Raw genomic sequence first — 23,628 nt, forward strand, 5'->3', positions numbered from 1 at the left:
AATAAAATATTTAAAGAGCCATTTTATTTGAATCTATCTATTTACAGTTATGACAATATTGTGCCTATGACAATCATTAGTATTATCTCCAGGTCACAATGTTTACATGGCAAAGTTTCAGTTTTTAGATTTTCGACCAATCAGATAGAATTTACCTGGGTTTCTTTTCAAATCCATATATTGACAGTATTTAGTGGGTAATGGGGAAAAGTGGAGTGATAGCACAGCAGTAGGGCCTTTGCCTTGCGTGCAGCCAGCCAGCTGAGCCAGGTTTGATTCCTCTGCCCCTCTCGGAGATACCGGCAAGCTACCGAGAGTATCTCACCCACACGGCAGCCTGGTAAGCTACCCATGATATATTCAATATGCCAAACACAGTAACAAGTCTCAAAATGGTGACGTTACTGGGCCCACTCAAGCAAATCAAAGAACAACAGGAGGACAGTGCAGTGCAGTGAAGAAAAGTCATTGGATTTTGCATTTTAAATTAATCACCTGTTAAATGCTGATGAGTTACCCACTATTGAATTGAAACTCTGAGTGAGCACATGAGATATAGATCTTGGAACGAAACAACAGCCATCTACTATGTCCCTTCATTAGACATCTGAATCAGGACAGACGGATAAGAGTTAAGGCCATTATTGATAGCAATTTCTATCATAGGAGGTATATAGCCACCTACCTTATGAAGTTGTTCTGTAGAGATTTCTGCTTTGAATAGGCTGCTGCTAACACTTTCCAAAAAATAAAAACAGAATCTGTGCTGTATGACAAGCCAAGGACAATTACAAAGGTACCATAATTAGTATATTTCAACATTTAAACAAATTTTGATTTGCAAATTACTCAACTATTGAAAGTGCTAGTTTTCTTAAATATAACCCAGACCTATATTAGAACATTAGCATTGAATCTTATTAAAGGTACTTGTCATGCACAACAGCTAGCATAAGAATGCTAGAAATAAATTCATAAATATGAGGCTAGACTGTCAATAAATGTAATTTAAATGTGATTTAATAAAGGGCAAGGTAAATATACAAACATGAGGATTCTAAATTATGTTTCACTTTTACTCATTCACTGTAATTGTCTTTCAGCAGGCTAAAGTTTATAAATTGTGATTTTTATCTCAGTTAATCTCATTTAACATCGCTTCACAATTAGATAGCGAAAAGGAAATTGCAGCTACTGAACACAGTCTCAGATATATTTAATCAGTTCTTTTTTTTAAGTTTGTGTTTTGAATTTCTATATTTGAATTGGCAAATTTTAATATGATCATGTATGTACGAAACTTCCTCACCATTCAAAAGACAATGGAATAATGCTTATAAACAAAGTTAGCATGGTTATTATATTAATCAGTGGTCTATCACTATTTTTGTTCAAGAGATATATAAATGTTTGAGAAAGTTTTTTGTTTGTAGTTAAAAAAATTGTAATGTTCAGTAAGAAACATCTTTTAAACTAAAAATGGACTGAATCCCAGGAGTTGGCTCAAAGTGCTGTAACTCATGTTTTGCTTAAAAGGCCTGGATTTTACTCTAGGCACTGCATGGTACCATGAGCATTGCCAAGGGCAACCCCCAAGCAATGAGAAGAAGTAGTTCCTAAGTACTGTTGGATGTGTGGTGTGATTCCAAGCACCCCTTCCAAACCCCTACAAAAAAACAAAAAACAAAGAAACATAATAAAAAAAAAACTCCTAAGGCCAACAAAAATTTTAAAAGCTTAAATGAAAGAAAATGATGATTTCACTGATAAAGGTTAGAGTCTCTACATGGTGAATTTGTAGAGGGTAAGTGTAGACTTACCCATACTTGAAGAGAAGTACAGACTTCTGTATTCACTTCCTTCTTATAGTGAATCTGTTATTTCCAGTTCACTGTTCTCTGGGAATTACTTAACTCGCACAGTATTTTGTTCTCCTCATGCTGAGACATTTGGAAAATGTCTTCTCATGTTCTGGTGCTTGCAGAAGCAAGTGTTTTCCTAGGCACCTAGCTGTGGGGTAGATGTAGGAACACACTGGTTATCTCATATTATTGCATTCAGCTTTAAAAGAGGCAATCCTTAATGGTAAACGATGAAATGTTAATCAATTCTGTTCATGACAAAATAATAAGACAAATTGTTCATTAGAAAGAAATCTAAAGAACCTTTTTTAACTTAAGCTATAAAATTCAGATCTAAGTGAGTTTGTCAGCTATCCTTTAACAAGTTGAACTCATACCCTCTTAGCCAGATGAAATAAAAATTTAGGAAAAAAGTAAGAAAGTATTAGAATATTTTAAGTACACATATTTAGGTTGCTTTTGTAATTGTGCTTTTGTGTTGCTTTTGCAATTAAGTGATCAATTGACCATTTCTAATATGACTAAACAATGGCACCTAATGCCATTACAGAGAAACATAATATGATTTTATCTTTTTCATTGCGCTTCCTTTCTAGATGTGTGTCACCACTACTGTGTGAATTCTGAATCTTGTACCATTGGGGATGATGGAACTGTTGAATGTGTCTGTCCAACACGTTATGAAGGATCAAAATGTGAGGTTGACAAATGTATAAGGTGTCATGGAGGACACTGTATTATAAATAAAGACAATGAAGATATAGTTTGCAAGTAAGTAGACATGCACCCTAATTTATTTAAAAGCTTGAACCAAATACCAAATTGATATCCTGCAATCAAATGTAAAAATACCATAAAATTATCTATTCTACATTTTATATGTTGACAAATGCACAGTTTCCATATGTATGTTTGTGTGTGGGTGTGTGCATGAAACAACTTTCAATATGTTTCAATTCAAACAAACAGTCAAAACCTATAATGTAGCTAGTCAGAAGATTAAAAAAAGCATACAATTGTCTGATGAAATAATAATGTCACCAAATAGAATATTCCTAAAAATATGCAAAGAATAATGAAATGTAACTTACCTTCAAAGAGCTATATGAGTTTTTGCTAAAATAGAATAGATCAGACTTTTAATTATTCCATCAGTCTTATTCACAGTAAGCTTTTGATTGTCATAGAAAGATACTGTGGGGAAAGAATCAAAGACTTGTTTGATGAAAGTAAGCTAAGATATCATTACTCTTAATTTCCTGAAAAAACATGGCTCCCACGTCATTAGAAGAATCTTACTGAGGAAACAATTGCAATAACAATGTAAAAATTAGACTTTTGTAGCATTGCTTTTCAACTCTATGGCTTTAAGTTCTGGTGACTGGGCAAAAAAATATAACAGCTATAAGTTAATGCCATTCGTGTTGACACTTGAAACATGCCTCTGTGACTGAGGTGAGAGATCAGAACCTTATTCTGAACCTCTTGGGTCAGTATTTTCAAAAAAGGGACTAGATTCCATCAATTCCCTTGCTTGGCAGTACAGTCATGAGAACAGGAGACAGAAGAGCATTTTGTAAAGTTTTCTTTTCTCAGCTTCCATGAAGACAGCTCTAGGAGCAAGTTAGCCTGAGTTACGTTGCTTGGCCAAACAAGGCCCAATAAAATTTTATTACAGATGCCTCAATTATTTTTTCTTTTTTATTTACTCTCATTTTAAAATTTACTCTAATTGTGATTTGTGTTATCATTATGAATGACATTTACTCAACCCCTCAAATTGAATATTTGAAAATGCATTATTTTAAGTAAAGTAATTGAAAAGCATGACTAATTATAAATACATGCCTTTGATTAGTACATAAATGTAAAATGGGTTTTCAAATAAACTACCAAAATCATGCCTGCTCATTAAGCTCTTTTTTTGTGATAAAGCATTAGCATGACAGAACTTTATTTTAGTGATGGAGAACACATTTTTCTTCATGTCTAGTATGCCATTTAGGTTATGAAGAATTTTTGTATGGCTTATATTCAATAATAAGCTGGAAATTTTTCTTTTGCACCCCACTCTGTTCACCTACAGAACATAATAATCTAAGAAAAGCTGTGATTCCTAGTCCCCAGTTTACCTCAGAGTAGCACATACCGAACACACTCAAATACAAAGGATGGGAGATCTACTAAGATCATCAGAAAAGACATTTCTGCAATGCAGTGCACTTATAAATCACACTGGCTACTGTGCACCAGGATTCTAGTCCTTGTTCATAAGATTCCTTACAATTCAAGTGTAGATGAATATACAGCAGAATTGACTAACAGCAATTGCTCAAAATGAGTAGATGGTGTAACTTAAAACAGGAATACAGGATTACCAGAATATTTACATAATATGCACATAACAAAACAAAAGGGACTCATTAGAAATTTGAAAGCTCAGCTTTATTTTTTCACTGATAGGTATATTTTACCAATTGGTAAAGTTTGCAGTGATATTTGAACTTCATTTTCATAGATAAAGAATTTGCACTACAAATATTAACAAAGTTAAAGTATCTATTTTTAATAGAAAAATTCAAATCTAAATGTGTGTGTGCGATTACTGTCATCTAAAATATGTGCTTGGTCAACTATAATGAATATAATCATTTTAAAAAAGCTGATTGTGTGTATGTATGTATATAGATATGTAATGTATACATATATATATAAACATTGATGAAGAAAGAAATATTATTTTGAAGAAAAATGTTATCTTTGTAAAATCAGTGGTTAAGAGAAATCTTATGCTACTGAAACTATGGTGGGAAATCTTATGCTACTGAAAACATAGTGATTAATTTTGGGAAAGTGATATTTTACTAAGTTTATGATATATTTTTTAATAGATGGCCCTACAGAATAGAATTATTAAGATTTATATTGAAATATAAAGTATTATTTGATACATATTTTATTTTAAATTTAAATATCTATAAATTATCTTTGATTTCAATTTAAAGAGATCTTTAGAAAAAGAAAATAGCAACATCTTTTATATATCTTGGATGCTGAAGTTTTTTTAATCAAATACTAGTTTTTCTTTTAAACTTGCTATTCGGTACAAGTTGTCCTTTGTGTGGGAAAGTTTTTATGTATGATGAGTTGCTTTTTTTCTTTAATATTCATCCTTGTCATAGACTAATATACTATAACTTCCCACTATTTTGTTACCAAGGAGACTTGATGTGGAAGGCACGGCAATTCTTTAGATGTATATAACATGTCATGTACTGATGCCTTTAAATATGTACTCAACTCTTTATCAATACACTGATTCCTCTATAGATTATAAAAAGTGTTCTATTCTCTGTAAAAGTTTGAGAATTGTCTTTCCCAAACTTTCCACGTTTGATTCTATATTGTATGTACCATTCCATTTCCATTGCATAGTGGATCCATTGTATTGGGTAATCAAGGAGAATTATTTTTTGACACTTCTTAAAACATCTTTAAAATAAATACCTGTGAAATTTACAAGCATATCAGTGCATTTTACCAATGCTTCTTACCACCCACATAGGGTCAAACAAATATGCATAGTCAAATAATTGTTTCAGGTACCTAAACCACCAGGGAGAGTTGACCTTGGATAAATGTAATACAATAGATATCCATCCCAAAAAAGATCGAATTGATCAATCAATGATATTGTAGCTTGACTTCTTTGTCAAGATTATATTCAAATTCACTGTGGGATCATTGATTGTTAAACTGCTCCTAGTTCTTAATCATCTTATAATCAGAAAATTGACAAGAACTATTGTAATTTAGATTTGAATCAGGCCTTTTGTGATTTTCTTGCCATACTGCTCATCAGACATTTTTCAATTTTTTCAATTTACATGTCAATGAAATATTCTTTTCCATCCAACAGTTTCCACCACTCAGTCTAGTAGTATCTTTTCACTTGTCTATATGTAAATATGTTTAAAAATCTAGCATAAGGAGTAAGATCTTTTTCTATTTTTCTGATTAGTTTTATACATTTTTTTTCTAAAGTGGTACCAACTCTAATGCTTGTTTTTATTCCAAACATATAAAATACTGCAAATTAGAGTTTTTTCTTTAAGTTTTCAAGAAATTCTACTTGATTATTTTGTTTTCTCTCTAGCATATTATTCCTATAAATTTATTTTTGAGTAAACTATTATATGTTTTTTTTCAGTTAAAATAAAATAGTTGGCACTAATTATAATACAAGCTCAAAGAAAAACAATTGGAATAAGTTATTACAGGATGATCCTATACTAACAATATGTGTTTCAATATTGCATTTTAACATAATATTGCAGACTGCATGGTTTTTAATTTAGGAGGACAAACTGTTTATGTGGTTTGTAATTCACGCCAGTGTCAATAAACCTTAGTCATATAAAAAGAAAAAAGATGCTGCTATTATATTTCCTGGCTTGTATGTGGTAAGCATTAGAGTATTTTTGCAAATATATGTGTATATATATTATAATTTCACATTAAGGAAGTGGATTAAAATTTTGAAAATACCCCAAAAGAAAACTTTTAATCTGTCATCATTTAAAAAAATCTTTGCCTCTGGCTAGGCTGTCTTTCTAAAAACTTTAATTTTGGCAGACACTTCTATATGATAAATATTCTCAGCTACAGTGTTTGTGTCAGTTTTCAACAATAATTATGCCAATAACAGAGCAAGTTATTTTTCTTTGTTGCTGCAGCTGCACTAATGGAAAGATTGCCTCTAGCTGTCAGTTATGTGATGGCTACTGTTACAATGGTGGCACATGCCAGCTGGACCCTGAGACAAATGTACCTATATGTCAGTGAGTATTTCATAACACCAGGGGCATTTTATGATATAATTCTGTATTTACAGAGATTGTTTGCTCTATCCTCCTTTCTTGGGGAAATATATTTTAAGTGAATTCTTTATGGACAATTCTTTCATCATTATGGACATTTGTTTCATCAAAGGTCGTCCCTCATTGGTTCATGTGCTCTATAGAATCTTCTTCATCAATTTGTTGATGGCTTTATAAATAAAAATTTACAATGTTAGCCTCATACTCATAATCATTCATAGATATTTGAACTTGCAAAGGCTGGGGGATGGAAAATCATTTTAATTCTCCTTAACTTATTCAGATATGTGAAGCCCAGTGGTAATTCATATTTCTGAATACTTGATGCTCAAAGTCATTCCTTTGGTACTTATGGTAAAGAACCTGAGATATTTTCTAAAATGTATACTGCTATTTGATAGGTATACCAAGCTTAAAGCATTTTGTTATGTAAAACTATTAAGCCTCTGACATCTTCGCAATATTTTAATCAAAGCTTGGTTTCTAAATGTTTGAGGAGATGTTCAAGATTCTTCTCTTCTGTTGAGAAATTCTGCAACTTTTAATATTTCAGCTCTCACTTACCTGATTGGCCAGAATGGGCAACTTTAGTCTGAGTTTTGAATGTTCTTTGATCACTGCTTGACCAGAAGTATGATACCCATCTATCCTCCTCATTGGTGTCTTATTCCCATCTCATCAGTGTGGCATTCAATGAGTGTGTGTGAGAGACAAATGAGCTTATCTGAGAATAATCTGATTCAAATGTTACTATCTCTGTGTGAAAGAAGTTTAAACGTATTTGGCAAAAAAAAGAAAAAGACACTTTATTTAGCTGTATTTTACTGAAATTCTGCAGATGCTCTGTGGGGTTTAAAAGTCAGCGCTGTGACCAGAAAGAGAACCCTTGTGATCACTACTGTCAGAATGAGGGGATTTGCACTTTAACTGCGTTTAATGAGCCGAGATGCAAGTAGGTTTAACCTTCCACTTACCACTGCGCTTCGTGTGACATCATTTCAGGCCACAGTTCATTGGTTTAAATCATGAACATCCACATGCATTTCACAGTGTATACTTAATCTTAGAGCTCATCTATGTCATATACACTTAACCTTTGCTTCCCTCACCAACAAGTCAATGCACTATAGTCAGAGTGTCTAGAAATATAGCAGAGGGAATGGAAAAGCTTGTGGAACTGTCTAATAAAAATACATTTTCTAGAATAGTAGATTTTAATTAGAGAAGTATAGAAGAAGCCATTTTCAGGCTCTATTATTCTATCCTATATTTGGAACGTTTCTTTCTTTTCCTTTTTATATAGTAACTGACTTCTCATTTCAGGAGTTGATGAAATAACATCATTTTGCTTCACAAAATTTTACTGGAAATTGTTTTTGCTTTAATCAGTATTATATTCTTTACAGAAGAAATAGATTCCTGGGTGTGTTCTGCTTTTTAAAATTAAATATCTATTTTATAATTATTTAAAATAGGAAATAGATTCCTGGTAAAAAGTTTTAGACATTTCATATAATAATTTAAATTACTATTTATAGATTTAATTTTTTCCTGATGCAACCATTTCCTCTGAGAACTTTCAGGGAAAATCTTTGGGGCAACTGAAAATGTTCATTGTGACGGAATTTGTATTATTTATATTTTTACTTTAGTGTAGAGAAAATCATAACTGACATCCTGCTTAGTAACTAATATTATAATAGCATACCTATTTGGTACCTGATAATAGTTTCTTACTGGTGTCTCTGAGTACTTAGGATTGATTTTTAGTCACAATTATGATAAATTACAGATTCCTCATTACATAAAACATTATGGCTTCATCAAGATCTGTTTTATTTTTTTCAAGAAAATGTCACTGGTTAAACAACAGTGTAAAAATATGGAGAGTTGGTAATATCATAAAGGAAAAATAGGTACTTTTATTTTTTCCTGGGTGATAGACCTTAAACCAGTATTTCTATATCAAAACACATCTAGAAAAAAATATTTAAAAAGTTATCCATAATGTTTATACAAACTATTATACTATGTGATTGACTCAATTTTTCAGTTTATACTCAGATTTAGTATGCTTAACTACTTAGCAGCTGGAAATACAAGTTATAACACGATTTATGCCCAAGTAAGGATAACCCACAGTCTTCTTAAATGAATGAGAAGTCAAAGAGATCTGGGCAAATGGTTTGACCAGAAGGACTTCACTTTTGAGGGTAATATTTGTTGGTATTGAAGAAAAGCCCTAAATTTGACGAAAGGAAACTCACATCAAAAAGTTTTCCTACACTTAATTCTAAAAGAAATAAGATTTGAACTTCAGCTGTGCAGCAGAAGGAAATATAGCAAGCTCAAGAGATTCATAGACATTGCAGAATTAGTAAATCCAGTTGATTTCTAGCCCAAAATTGATCTCAGTTACTACCTTTAAGGAAATGCTGGTAATTTGTGCTTTGGTACCCAAGTTTTGCTTTAATTTTTTTGGTCAGAGGTTCCAATTTAAAGTACACATAACAGGGTTCCAGAATGGTAGTATAATGGGGAGAGTATTTGCCTTGAGTGCAGAGGACTATTGCTTAATCCACAGCATCCCTTATGATCCCCCAGGCACCGCCAGGAGTAATCACTGAGTCTTAAACTAGGAGTAACTCCTGAGCATTGCTGGATGTGTCCCAACGCCTCCTACCCTTTTTTTTTTTATTGTGTCTGACAATTCAGACACACCTAGTTTCTTCTACCTAAGAGGTTGCAGAAATGTCTAGAGAATGTCCAGTGTCACTAGATGAGTACTTCTTATATGTGTCCCTCTACTGTTTAAGAAAGACCATGATTTACTGAGGTGATAATCAGCCTATCTAATAAAATAAAGTATATGTTATTAGGGACCTGGGGCTGAGATGTCCAAGCCCGCTCAGATCAGGACTGGGCCTCCTCCACCCAGATTCCCTATCTTCTAGCTAGACAGTTACACCCACCAACTGCGCCGGCAACATGTAATCCCATCAACAGCCAAGATCCAGAGACTATAAAACCAAGCTCCCGGAAGTGCAACCTCTTATTGTCTAGTTCTCGCTCTCACAGAACCCAGCAGGCTACCAGCACGGCTGAGTCTGGCAAGCTCCCCGTGGCATATTCAATATGCCAAAACCCAGTAACAATGATGGGTCTCATTCCCCTGACCCTCAAAGAGCCTCTAATGTGGCACTTGCTAAAATCTCAGGTCTAAGGGAAATGGAGACATTCCTGGTGCCTGCTCCAGGAAATTGATGAATGATGGGATGACAGTGATATAATGATACAGTGATGTTAATAGGAGGTGTTTGGAGAAAAGAGCTTTTACTTTTAAAAAAGAAATTTATTTAGTTTGTTTGGGGGTCACACCTAGCAGTGGTCATGGGTTACTCCTCATTCTGCACTCAGGTAGTAACTCCTGGCAGTGCTCAGTGGCCCACATGGGATGCCAGCGATTGAACCCTTTATTGAATTTTTTGCAAGACAAATGCTGTGCCGGATTTACTCTTACTCAGACCTCAGAGCTTTTACTTCTGTATATCTCTTTTTTCATTTGGCTTTATGGAAATTTTGTTTATGCCCTGAACTTCTGCACCCTGAAATTGATTTTGATGGGAAGAATAATGCTTGCAAAATTTCTCAAATAACTTAAGACATGACAGGGTTATAGAGTGTTTTATCACATTCTGTTATAATTTGTTTATTAATCAATTTACAAAATGTTAGTTGATCAATATTGCAGAATGAAACCTTGACTTAATTCTGAATGATTATTATAGTTAAAATGAAGTTAGCAAATACTTTATAACAAGTAATGTCGAGAACATTTTATAAATTTTATGTGTAGTTAGATTATATTGTAACAGATACTATTATTTTCTAAATGTTATGTACATTTTACAAATAATATTACTGCCACTAATATTATTGGCAGGAAGTGGTGGATATTTTTGTACTCAAATTTCACTATCACTATCACTATCACCCTTTTGTTCTTCAATTTGCTTGAGTGGGCCCAGTAAAGTAAAGTAAAGTAAAGTAAAGGCCCTCCCGTTGTTCATCGATTTGTTCGAGTGGGCCCCGTAACGTCTCCATTTGTCCCTGTCACATGCAATTGTAGCCTGATCACGTATTGGGGGCTCATTCAGGGTCAGGGGAATGAGAATCATTCATTGTTACTGTTTTTGACATATCGAGTACACCATGGGTATCTTGTCGGGCTCTCCAAGACAAATGGAGGCTTTTGGGGCAGCCTCTAATCACCTTTACAGGTGTTCCTAGTTAAGCATACAGGTGGGTATGATACTCTCAGTAGCCTGCCAGGTTCTCTGAGATTGAGAACTAGAGAATAAGAGGTCACGCATCTACATTCGCTCTTCCGGGAGCTTGGTTTTATAGTCTCTGGATGGCCGTTGATGGGTTACAAAGCAGTTGGTGGGTATAACTGTCTAGCTACTGGAAGGTGGGGGAGCTGGGTGGAGAAGGCCCTGTCCCAGACTGAGCAGGCTTGGAGATCTCAACCCCGGGTTCCGCACACCTGGGTTCCTCTGCCGCTTCCTCGTCCAAGCGTGTGGAGAGTGATCTTAGCGTGACTTTGACTGGGTCCCTGAGGTCTTCAGCTGTTGAGAATCTGCTCAGGGTAGAGACGGAAACTCAAACTGCGGTTCCTCCAAGGGGCCCCGATGAGAACAGCCAGGCATGGGTGCAGGAATCTCTGCCTTGTTCTCTTCCAGGAGCTTGGTTTTATAGTCTTTGGATGGCTGTTGATGGGTTACACAGCAGATGGTGGGTGTAACTATCTACTGGAAGGTGGGGGAGCTGGGTGGAGGAGGCCCAGTCCCAAACTGAGCAGGCTTGAAGATCTCAGCCCCGGGTTCCGCACACCTGGGTTCCTCTGCCAGTTCCTCATCCAAGTGTGTGGAGAGTGGTCTCAGCATGACTTTGACTGGGTCCTGGAGGCCTTCAGCTGTCGGTGCTCTGCACAGGGCTGAGAGGGAAACGCAACCCGCCCTCTCAAAGGGGCCCCAATGAGGACAGCCAGGCACGGGGACAAGAGACTCAAATTTCATTTAGTGCAAAATTTCTTTCATATTGCTTTCTTTATCCTATAGATCTAATATAACTTTTACTTTTGAAGAACATAAAATTATTTGAGGTAGCTGAATGATGGGCTGGAGCAATAGTACAGCGGTAGGGCGTTTGCCTTGTGCACAGCCTGCCTGACTGAGTCAGATTCGATTCCTCCGCCCCTCTCGAAGAGCCTGGCAAGATACTGAGAGTATCTCGCCCACACGGCAAAGCCTGGCAAGCTACCCATGATGTATTTGATATGTCAAACACAGTAACAAAAAAAAGTCTCACGATGGAGACATTACTGAGCCTGCTGGAGCAAATGGATGAACAACAGGAGGACAGTGACAGTGACAGCGACCGCTGAATTATGATTGAAAAAGAAAAGTATTTGATAATTATTTAACCAAATTGTTGTGGAAAATTAAGGAGTAAAGATCATTGATCACCAGTGGGGGAGAGAAGGAAACTTGAAGATGAGTTGATAGTTTCACAAAATTTTAGGAACTTGTGAGGAAGGCAATGCACATAAACATTTCTCAGTAGACTAAGTTCAGTCAAAAATAGATCTGCAAGTAAGCAGGTAAGAGTAGAGTTTTGTTGAAAATAGAACACAGACAATGTGATCTTATAGAAGAGATGAGTAAAACTATATCTAGGCCAGTTTGTGAGGAATGTTTATACCACAACATGGGTGGAAAAAAGAAGAGAATTAAGGATAGAATCTGAGCAAATACTAATTGTTGGTATTGCATGGGACAGAATGGGGAAAAAGTAAATGAAAGTAAATAGATGTAAGAGACTTGCCAAAGATTCCTTTAAAGTAAAAGAAATAGAAGGTGTCAATGAATGTGAGCTCCATACTGTTCAAGAAGGATAAACATGATAAATGCTTTAAGAATTTTGTGATTAAATCGTCATTATGTGAGATAGTTTGAAAGTCCTTCGTTACAGAAACAAGACTGCTGTTGAGAAAGTGAAAGGTGGGGAACTGGAGAGCAGGATCTTCCTTGAGTATGAGATTGTGGTTTAAAGGAAAACAAGCCAATGGGAATTTCAAGGAAAAAAGGAACATCTAGGGGAAATCAAGGAAGACGTTACTCAAGGAGACTTTAATTTGACTATTTACCAATGGACTATTAATAGGGAGTATGCAGAATAGAGAAATGATTTAAAAATATATGATCAAAATTCTTAGAGTTGAAATTTATGAATACAGCAAGTTTTCTAGTGCTGCTTATCATCTTTAGTAATAAATTTATATGATACTGACATACAAACAAATAAAACTAAAAATTCATATAAAATGTCTATGATCTTGTGAAAAGAAAATAAAACAGTTAAACTAAAGTATATTATGCCTGTGGGATATCTTTCTAGTGGTCGATTCTCCTCATAACGAAAGCTTATTTACTTTTAATCTCAGATTTCAATTGGTAGCGGTCATGTATCTTTAATGAAAAGCTGTTATATACTATTTCTTATAAAAGCCTTTCTAGAAAATAAAAAGTGCTTCAAGAGGCAAGATATGTGCTTACTTGCTTTTGTATTGTGAGCAGCATATTTTTTAAATAGAGTAAATAACTATTTGAATTGTTTGAAGCTCATCTACATTTATAAAGCCCATGAAATACTCAAATATATGAATGTGGCAAGATTTTTTTCCCATAGTGGAAGTTTATAATAATAAACTTTTTTATAGTAATGCATTTGAGTTCAGGGAATATATTTATTCCGTGAATGCCTTTAACTTTTCTCTTTTGGCCATTTTCATTTATTGTATGTGGAAAAAAATTTAAGGAGAGTAGTGAAAAAAGAAAGTGTAGTGAAAAATCGAGATTTTATTTTAAATGTGTGTTTGAAAAATGTTTTGACATTTATTAAATTTATATTGAATAATGTTGAAAGCAAACTTTAAAATGTTCTGTATTGTAAAAAAACTATGCACGCTGAAGGTTGTGTGTTCACGGGCTCTCCGGATGGCTCTATCTCGCCGCCGGTGTTCGGTGTCCTTGAGCCGCTGTGTGTGGCCTGGATCTGAACGGCTGTTGGCCAAGGGCAGACGAAGGAAAAGATGAGGGCCAGGCCGGTTGATCTTAGTGGCAGTTTATTACAAGGAAGTTCATCCCATAGAAGAACTTTATGTTATGGAGGGCCTAGGTTCTCTCAAGCCACATTCCCCTTGCTAGTCTCTCCGTGGTCCATCTTTCAGCCGTGCTCTCTCCTTCTCCAGCTCCCTTCTAGTCTGGGCTGACACTCCACCCAGTCAGGTAGCCAAATCAACATAAGAAAGCCCTTCCTGACTGTCCAAGGGCAAAATACCTCTTAAAGTGTTTTTCTCTTTTCCTGAGTCCAATAAAGATACTATCAACTATTCCTGAGGTTATGCAGGAAGGACAGAACAGTGTTATCCTACACTGTATGTTGCACTGACAAATTTGCATTGTTAAATATTATTTGTTGTGAGAAATAGATATAATTTAGACAGTGATATCTTTTATATCATTTATACTATTAACTCAACTAAGTATACAGTTGACTCCGTACTTCTAACAGTAGTTAGAAATCTGACTTTTAATAGAAAGTCTACTGAAAGCCTAACTTTCTGTTACATTGGATTGGAATTTTATTAAAGCAGAGACCCACCTCTAAAGCATTATCTTTATCTCTTATAAATAATCAGGATCACTCCAATCATAACTGGGAGATCACTTTTTCTGTAGTCACATGTGACAACTTAATAGTGAATAGAAATTAGTGATAAATACACAAAAGTCTCAAAAATAAGCACATTCAAATTCATATTCTATTTAAATCTTTTAAATTTTCTCTGCATTGACCATATGAAAGTAATGTGCTTAATGGGTGGTAACTTTTAGACAAAAGTTGGGAAATTCTTTGCTAGCATTAGATAAAATAACTAAATGCTACCTTGTATCCATTTACTCATTCCTAAAATGACTGTTGGTGTGATCTATGGGCCTCTCCTTTATCCTAACAGTCTTCATAGAAGTGATACTCTGATGTGAATAGAAAGACTTAGAAAAGCTGTCCATAAGAAAGAAATGCTTCATAAACACATTTCAGCTAGTCTGCAAACTCATGTTTAATTTGTTTATTTTTATTTGGGAGCCACACCTGACAATGCTTAGGGGTTACTCCTGGTTCTACACTTAGGAAGTAGTCCTGGCAGTGTTAAAGAACCATGTGGGACGATGGGGATCCAACTCAGGTTAGCTGCAAGTAAGGCCATCACCCTACCAACCCTGGGAGGTTATATCTCCAACCCCTCCTAATGCATTTTTAATCTGACTTATTTTTTGTAACATGAAATTTTAGAAATTACTCAGGTTCTCTATATTCTTAAAGACAAAAATGCCCTTGATAAGTTAAAAACATGCCCTTTGTATTATTAGTTTTAGTAAATTAAATATTTAATTTATGAATAAAAAGAGTAATTCTTACTTTTTTAAATCGACATTTCCTATTTGGGGTGTATTCTGTTTCTTTCCACAAACATAAATTTGTTGAGTTTTATTGTATGAAATAAGATCACTTTAATGTATGCATTTACTTTGAATACATTACAGCATTATTCTGTGACAATGAAAGCTATCAGACCTATTCCTTTTTAATTTTACTCACTTTTCTGGGTATTTCTTCATTATCTCAAATGTGTAGCATTAATCATTTGGTATTTCTCCTTAAGATAACAATTTGTGTGTTAATATCTGTGTATATAGCTCATTTAATTTCTATAACAATCAATAAAGAAAACTATCATATCTAAAAACAAGGACTTTATGAATAAAGTAGTTTATATTTTACAAATTGCTTTGATAGTTGTGCCATATTTTTGTTGTAAAATAAAGAGGTCATCTTAAATTATTTGGATTATTTTATAAGACACTCTCTACTCATTTTTAATAATTACCACATCATATTTGATAGGGTTCAGAAGGTAAGCAACAAATCATAGAGGGAAACGATATATATATATATCTATATATACATATATAGATATATATATATTTCAGAGAGCCCGGCAAGCTACTGAGAGTATCCCATCTGTACAACAGAGCCTGGCAAGCTACCCGTGATGTATTTGATATGTCAAAAACAGTGACAATAATGGGTCTCATTCCCCTGACCCTGAAAGAGCCTCCAATATGGCAGTATTGACAAAGATGAGTAAGGAGAGGCTGCTAAAATCCCAAGGCTAGGATGAATGGAGACTTACTGGCACCTGCTCGAGTAAATCAAAGAACAATTGGATGATAGTGATACAGTGATACTTATATTAAACACAGACATTTAATATGTATCCAAGGTTTAAATTTTTGTATAACATTTTTGTTTAGACACAGGCTTAAACTTTGGTCATGTTCATGGTCTCAGTGAATACACATAAAAATTCTCCTAAAATTACTTGAAGTACATGTAAAGGCACTGGAATACAAACTTTTAAATTCATACCATTTAAGAATTCACAGAAAAAAATATAGATGTAGTCCACACTAAAGAGTCATTGAATAGTTAATCAGAACTTTGGTTTACCCTAAATATGTGAAATTGTATATATTGCACACTATTTCCTTCTGATACTCTTAACTATTACTGGATCTACAAACAATTTAAATGAGTTGAAGGGAGATAATAGTTTTCCATTGATCTCTTATAATCATCCCCTACTTTTATAGATAGATCCACAGTCTGTAAGCACTAGAAATTCTAGGTGACTCATCTTTGATTTATACATTCTTTGTCCTTTTAGATATTAAAAATATTGGTAATTTTCCCTGACCAACAGTTGTTGATGGTACAATTTGTGTAAATGGTTATTGACTGTTCACCTACTATATCACTAGATGAAAATATTTGACTAGTGTAGTTTAAAGTTTAATGCTTTGTTAAAGTAGATTTTTTATATATTTACTTCCAAACCTAATTTCCTATTTTTTTTGTATTGGGATATAAAGATACACAGTAAAGTAGCAACAAATGAACAAAGACATCATCACTGAAATTTTGGTGGGAGAACTGAGTAGGGACTTAGGTTTGGATGGGAGGCATCTTAGGAATGTTGTGGGTATGCTGTAGAAACAATGTATGAATGAAGCTATTGTCAGCAGTATCAAAAGTCTCAATACCTCAATAAAGAAGAAAAAATAAAATACAAAAACAATAAAAGGTTTAAAATTTAAATTTAAACAAGTTTATATAATTTATACGTTATTTCACTATCACTATCACTGTTCTCCCATTGTTCATCGATTTACTCTAGTGGACCCAGTAAAATTGTTAGACTTGTTACTGTGTTTGGCATATCGAATACATCACGGGTAGCTTTCTAGGATTTGCCGTGCGGGCGAGATACTCTCGGTAGCTTGCCGGGCTCTCCGAGAGGGGCAGAGGAATCAAACTTGGGTTGGCCATGTTGGCTGCGTGCAAGGCAAACAAAGGCCCTACCCATTGTGCTATCGCTCCAGTCCATACGTTATTTCAAATTAAAAAAAAGAATCATCTGAAAAATATCTAACTTGATATTACATTGCTTCAGAAATCATATCACTTGAGTCATTTGTTTTGAAAATGTTGCTAATTCAAACTTCCAAGACTTTCTTAAAATATATAATTGATTATTGCCAATAGGAAGAACAAATTCTTCACATGGAGCAAAGCAAGATAGCACTGTTACTTTTATATTTTTCCTTTTCATTTACAAAATAGATTTTAAAATTACTATGAGCTATTTGTCCCAATCTATTAATTATTTTTTACTTATTTTTTCTTTATTGGGTTTAGTTTGCTTTATCTGGTCATCTGTCCTATTTATTTTTATTTATTGGTTTTTGTTTTGTTTTGTTTTCTATTTTTATTTATTTGTTTGTGGGCCACGCCCAGCAAAGTTCAGGAGTTACCCCTGGCTCTGCACTTCTGCACTTAGGAATCAGTATTAGCTGTGCTTCAGGTTCCATATGGGAAACCAGATCTTGAAACATGCTTGGCTGCATGCAAGGCAATCATCCTACCCTCTATAATATCTCTATGTGCCCTATGTTTCTCTTAGCTATGTGAGTATAAAAAATAAACAGGTTTAATAATATCATCATAACTTATAAATAAAACTTTAAAACTTAATTGCATAGATTATTGTTCCATTGCCCTTTGTTTTGTTGTGTTTTATGCTTTGGCTTTTTTTTTTTGTTTTCCCCTTTGTCTTTTCTTTTTATTGTTCTTTTTTTTCCTGTGGGATTCTCAAAATGGGTAAAAAATAAGAGGAAAATAAGGCACAACATAACCTTTGTAGCCCTGTGTCTTTGTGAGGAAATAGCTGAGATAAAAAATTATGTTGTGGAAATTTGGTACTTGAGTAGAGTAAATTAGATGTTGCTTATGGAAGTGTACTGGACAATAATTATATTTAAACAATTCTGAAAACTTTGGTGTGTTTAGAGAGAAATTTAAAATTCATTCTATGAACAGCAGGAGTATGCTGATAATATTTTAATATGAGGTATCATAGTTAAAATTAATGTTCTAAGAATGTGCTCATAACATGGTACTCTGTTGTAAAAAAGAAACCATGAGTTTGAAAATAGTTTTAAACTGAATTTCATTTTGCAGTGTAGCTATCTAATATTTTTTCAATTAAATGATTTTTAAATTATTTTAAATTTTGGTAAATTTGGTATCCTGAAGAGAAAAAAATAAATATAAAGATTCTGGAGTGAAAATACAGAAGCTAGAGCACTTGCCTTGCAGGCAGTGGATCCAGATTTGATTCAGGTACCCCACCAGTTCCACGAGTCTACCAGGAGTAATCCCTGAGTGCAGAACCATAAGTTCTGAGCACCATCTGGTATGGCCCCCCCAAACCAATAACAAAGAAGCATTAAAAAAGTATTATTACACATATGGAAAATGTGATTGAATGAAAGTCAATGGTAATGTCAATAATAAATTGTGATTTAGAAGGAAACTGCAGTGAATAAGACTCTGTTCAAAAAAGAAAGATAGAGCGGTAGGATCCACTTTCAGACATCTTAGAAACAGAAGCCATTATGTTTAGAAACATGTTCAAAATAGGATTTTGTTGTTGTTGTTGTTGTTGTTGTTGGTAGTACTGGAAATTGAAAACAGATCTTCATGTATGCAAGGCAAGTACTCTACTGATACCTGGACTCTCAAAGTAGATTTTTTTAAATGCAGAAGGATGCAAAGAGATTATGTAAATTCCAAAGGGAATTTCATTAAGAGAATAATTTTAATTAGAGTGTCTCTTTTTCACTGGTTTTATGACTATTCCATGCTAATAATTTTATTAAAAGTTCAGCCTTGCCCTGGAAGTCCCTTGGGTAAGAAAGACAGAGGAAATGTATAAATACTAGAGTTGGATTTGTTGTAGTTTGGAAAATAGTAAGCTCAGTTTCCATCACACACTTTTTTTAAGCAGGAAATATTCCCTCTGTTATATAGCAAATTAAGACTTGGTTTCTGAAAATATTGGCCTGACTAAGAAGACACAGCACAATTTGTTCTTCACTGGGCCTGATGCGAGTATGAACACTTTTCCTCTTTGGGGGCTCAGTGATCTCGGCATCCCATAGAGAACATTTGGGAAGACCCCTATGAATTTGTTGTGGGTTATTTCAAATAGATCAGAACTTTCAGCAGGCATGTTGAGTAATTTAACTTTAGATGTCTGCATTGTCCACATATCAGAAGTCAGGTGCCCCTTGTTCGTTTTCTGCCCCTTGGCATCTTTTCAAAGCACAAACTATGAAATGTGCATGTCTTTTGGAACAGTGAAGGTCAAGAAAAACTGTTACATCAATTTTGATCTCAGGTAACAAGTTTTAGTTTGTTCTAGCTTTTGCCACGTTAGTCATGCTTAAAAAAAAATGAATGCAGTATCATAATTTTCTGTAGAATTTTAAAAATTCTACTTGTGCTTGAGAAGACAAGTGACAATATTTAATAAAATGCAACTATTGCATATTGACACATTGAGTAGATATTGTTATGATGTTTTGCTATTGTTGCATCATTTCCCTTTGGAAATAATATAATTATTAATATAATAATTACTACAATCAGAATATAGTAACAAGGGTAATCTGAACACAGTGCAGCTACATATTATTTTTGTTTGTGTAAAACTTCCTCAGTCCTAATGCTTTCCTCAGACATTGCTGTTATAAACGTAGCAAATTTCAGACATGCATGGTAAAAGTTTACTTTTTGTGTTTCCAACTTGAGTAAGTTATAGAATATTTGTTCAGATATTACCATACTACTTTATCCCACAATAGATGTACACAGTGGTTTTGTGTGTGTTCTTTTTGTTTTTATTTTTTGTTGTTTTGTAAGGCTCTGCAGGAAGAATCACTCTTGGCAGTGTCAAAAAACCAAATGGGGTGCCAGAGATTGAATCCAAGTTAGTTGTGTGCAATGTTGTACAAGGTCAGAGATCGAAACTAAATTGGTTGTTCACCCTGCCTGTTGAACTATTGCACTGGTCCCTGCAACATTGTTTTAAGAGTAAAAGTTAGATTATAATTTTATTATTATAATTTTGGAAAATACATTTCTTCTCCTTTTTTTGTAGCAGGATAATAAGGAAAGAAAACCAATGTATTTAAGATTATAGACATTCTCAGGCTGTCTTATTTCAGAAAATGTTTAATACAAAATTAGCATTTAAAAACAAAAAGAACAAATAAGAAAAGGTGGACTGAAGGAAAAAAGGGAACAAAATAGACAGGTTAAAAACGTGCAGAGGGAACGTAAATATTAAATAAGAAAATATCTTTGTTTAAAAGAGAAACAAAAGTTTACAAGTGAGAAGCTAAATATATGATCAGTTTATGACAAAATCAGGAAGTATCACTGTAATTATGCTTCAGATACTAAAATGGGTGGGTAGCTTGAATCTACACATCAGAAAGGGAGATTAGATTTTTTTTAAATGAGATACAGTTGTAGATTCACAATTTTTTTGTGCTTGGGTTTCGATTATACAATGATCAAATACCCATCCCTCCACCAGTGCCCATTTTCCACCATCATGGATAATATCCCTCCCACCCCTATCCCCCCATCCCCCCCTGCCTCTGTGGCAGGGCATTCCCTTTTGTTCCCGCTCTCCTTTTGGGTGTTGTGGTCTGCAAAAGAGGCATTGAGTGGCAAACATGTTCAGTCCATAGTCTACTTTCAACATGCAGGGAGATTAGATTTTAAGCAGGTCTGCCCAATTGCAAAATCCATATGTGCATCTTGTATTGCACGATACCAGCACTTCAATTTCAGCATCTTTAAAGGAAGTGATTGAGTTAAATTATATTTAATTCTGTTACTGTACCTAACCTTATTTTTATATATAAAACTGCTTCTGGGGCAGGAGGAAAAGTGCAGCAGATGAGAAAGTTGTCCGCTGTTAATTATGTGATATCTTTTTCACAGAATAGAATGTAGCATGTGCGTCTGATTCTTCAAAATATGTAATTATATTGAAATACATTCAACTAGGTACTTTCATGATTTCATGCATTTATTCATTCAGCTTTTCAAACTTCAAACATATCAATTGACCAAGCATACAGTGCTTGGTCATAAGCCAGACAGTGTTTAACAAATTAGGTTACTTAAGAAAAAATAAATGTCTACCTGTAAGTGAATCACCATATAAGACACTCAAAGGGACATCCATTTTTAGATATTTGTGACTACATATATAAATTAAAAATGGAATTTTCCTTTTCACGATATCTTTATTATAAAGAAAAACTGTCACACAGATGCAGGAGAGGTGACTGCCTGCAGGTCTCTGTGTTAGTCCAGGAATACCAGGTTCTTCAATATTTTCAAAGATGCAAGTATTGTGTAATAAAAATGTTCAGACTCAGAAAGTAGAAGTGTTTATTGGAAAGTAGAAGACAGAGGAAAAATAAATCCCCTATGCTGCAGAACTTAGAACAAGTCTAAATTTCTATGGCTCTTTTTGTGTGGTTTTTATAGGAAAATTGTGTCTTTGTGTTATAGAGAATGGAGGAACTTAAAAGTAAAATAAGTGTATGTTCTTTTAAATGAAAATTGAACTTAGCGTTTTGTGTCAGTTAAAGAGTATACAAGGATCAAACAGATGATTGGCTATTCGCCATGGTTATTGACCATTATCTTAGCCTCCAGGTGAGCCCAAGCTCTGGGGCAGAACTCTATCTGACAATTCTTAACTTCCTGTTGATCAGAAAGGATCGGAAAGAACCCAGGATCTCACATGAATTCCAAAATGTAGGATTAGGGCATTCAAAAATTGGTATTTTCACAGAAGCTAAAAAGGGAGAAACTGAGGCTTCCTCTTTCATAACTATGCCACCTCCAACTCAGCATTATCTGTAATATAAATAAAGCACTGTCTTAATATTTTATAGCATTTTAGGGTTACTGGAGACATTTGTCAATTCCAGAACCAATTTTATGCCACTGGTTTTCAACCTTTTTCAACCTAGAATGTTAGCACCAATCCATGATCACCCGGGGTTGAAACGACACTTTTAGACCAGTTCTTCACTGTGAGTATAAAGTAGTGGCTCTGGGAAGATAGGACAGTAGGGTAAGATTCCTGCTTTGCTTGCAGTTAATCCAGGTTGGATTCAGGGTATCTCAGTCTCTCAAGTTCTGCAAACCTAGTTTGACTCAAAAAAAAAAACATGAATTACAATAACAAACAAAAACATATATGAATGGGCATCTTTTCTGACTTGTTTAAATATTATCCTCTGCCACACATTTCTATAAATGTTTGGCAAATATGATAATTAATGAACACTTACATAGAATAGTTAAATTTGTTAATTTCTACTAAAGCTTAGCATAGCAAATCATTTCAAGTTCCAAATAAACCCATTATATTAGTTTATTTTTGTTCACTTTTTAAATCATTTAAAGATTAAATTCAAGCCTGATATTTTGAGTCAGGTTAAATGATGTTAATAGGAAACTCATACTGACATATCTAAAAGGTTCCTTTATCAAATATAAATATTTTGCTCTGGAAATTGTTAGTGTTCTTATTTGGCAAATACATGCTTATCATGTAAGTAGAAAAATATATCCACTTCAGTACTAGATAGGAGCTTGATTTCTGTGTAATAGAATTATTTTTCAGTGATGTAAGTTTTAAGTTTGTCAACATCAATATCTCAGCACACAGTGCAAGTGAAAAAAATGGGAAAAATAAATGATTGGAATTATATATTGTACTCCTAAAGACTTTCACATACTGAAAATCTTGTAAAAATACCTTTTGGTCTCTCTTCAATTATCCTAAATTTGTATTAGATTGATATGCCTTAAGTAATAGTTAATAACCAGCATCAGTTATTAACTCACTCTGAGACCAGAGAAGTCCCTTCATAATTTGCTTCAGATTTTACCAGCCTTCACCAGAGAAGCCTTGAGATTTAGAAAGGACTTCCAATCAGTTTATTAAAAAAAAAAGAGTCTTCATTATTCATTCTTATTTTGTGCCAAAATAAAATATAACTATAAAAAAAATTGTGCTAACAGATTCTTCTCATTCTCACTCCCTAACATGCCGCTCTGATTCTTCTTTTTTTTTTTTTTTTTTGCCAATTTTGGAATTGGCCTTTCATTTTAGCATCATGTGGATGGACTACTGCTGTTAGGGATGCATACATTCTGTTTTTCTTCCTACCATGGCAATCAAATTGACCACTATTTCTAAAGATAGCCCATTTTTATGACTTCAATTATAGTCACCACTTTACTTAATACTAATTTTA

The 23,628-nt window shown here is 34.1% G+C and overlaps 1 protein-coding gene across 1 annotated transcript in view; it reads left to right on the forward strand.

Moving 5' to 3' along the window:
- The window catches only part of LRP1B (LDL receptor related protein 1B), a 1,985,988-nt gene that overhangs the window by 1,936,559 nt on the left and 25,801 nt on the right, over nucleotides 1–23,628 (forward strand). Inside the window, exons 85-86 of the mRNA XM_056117551.1 lie at nucleotides 2,459–2,633; nucleotides 6,599–6,703. Coding sequence (XP_055973526.1) covers nucleotides 2,459–2,633; nucleotides 6,599–6,703 — 280 coding nt within the window. The remainder of the gene's footprint in view (nucleotides 1–2,458; nucleotides 2,634–6,598; nucleotides 6,704–23,628) is intronic.

The sequence above is a fragment of the Sorex fumeus genome, unplaced genomic scaffold (genome assembly GCF_029834395.1).
Source record: "Sorex fumeus unplaced genomic scaffold, SorFum_2.1 ptg000035l, whole genome shotgun sequence".
Lineage (NCBI taxonomy): Eukaryota > Metazoa > Chordata > Mammalia > Eulipotyphla > Soricidae > Sorex > Sorex fumeus.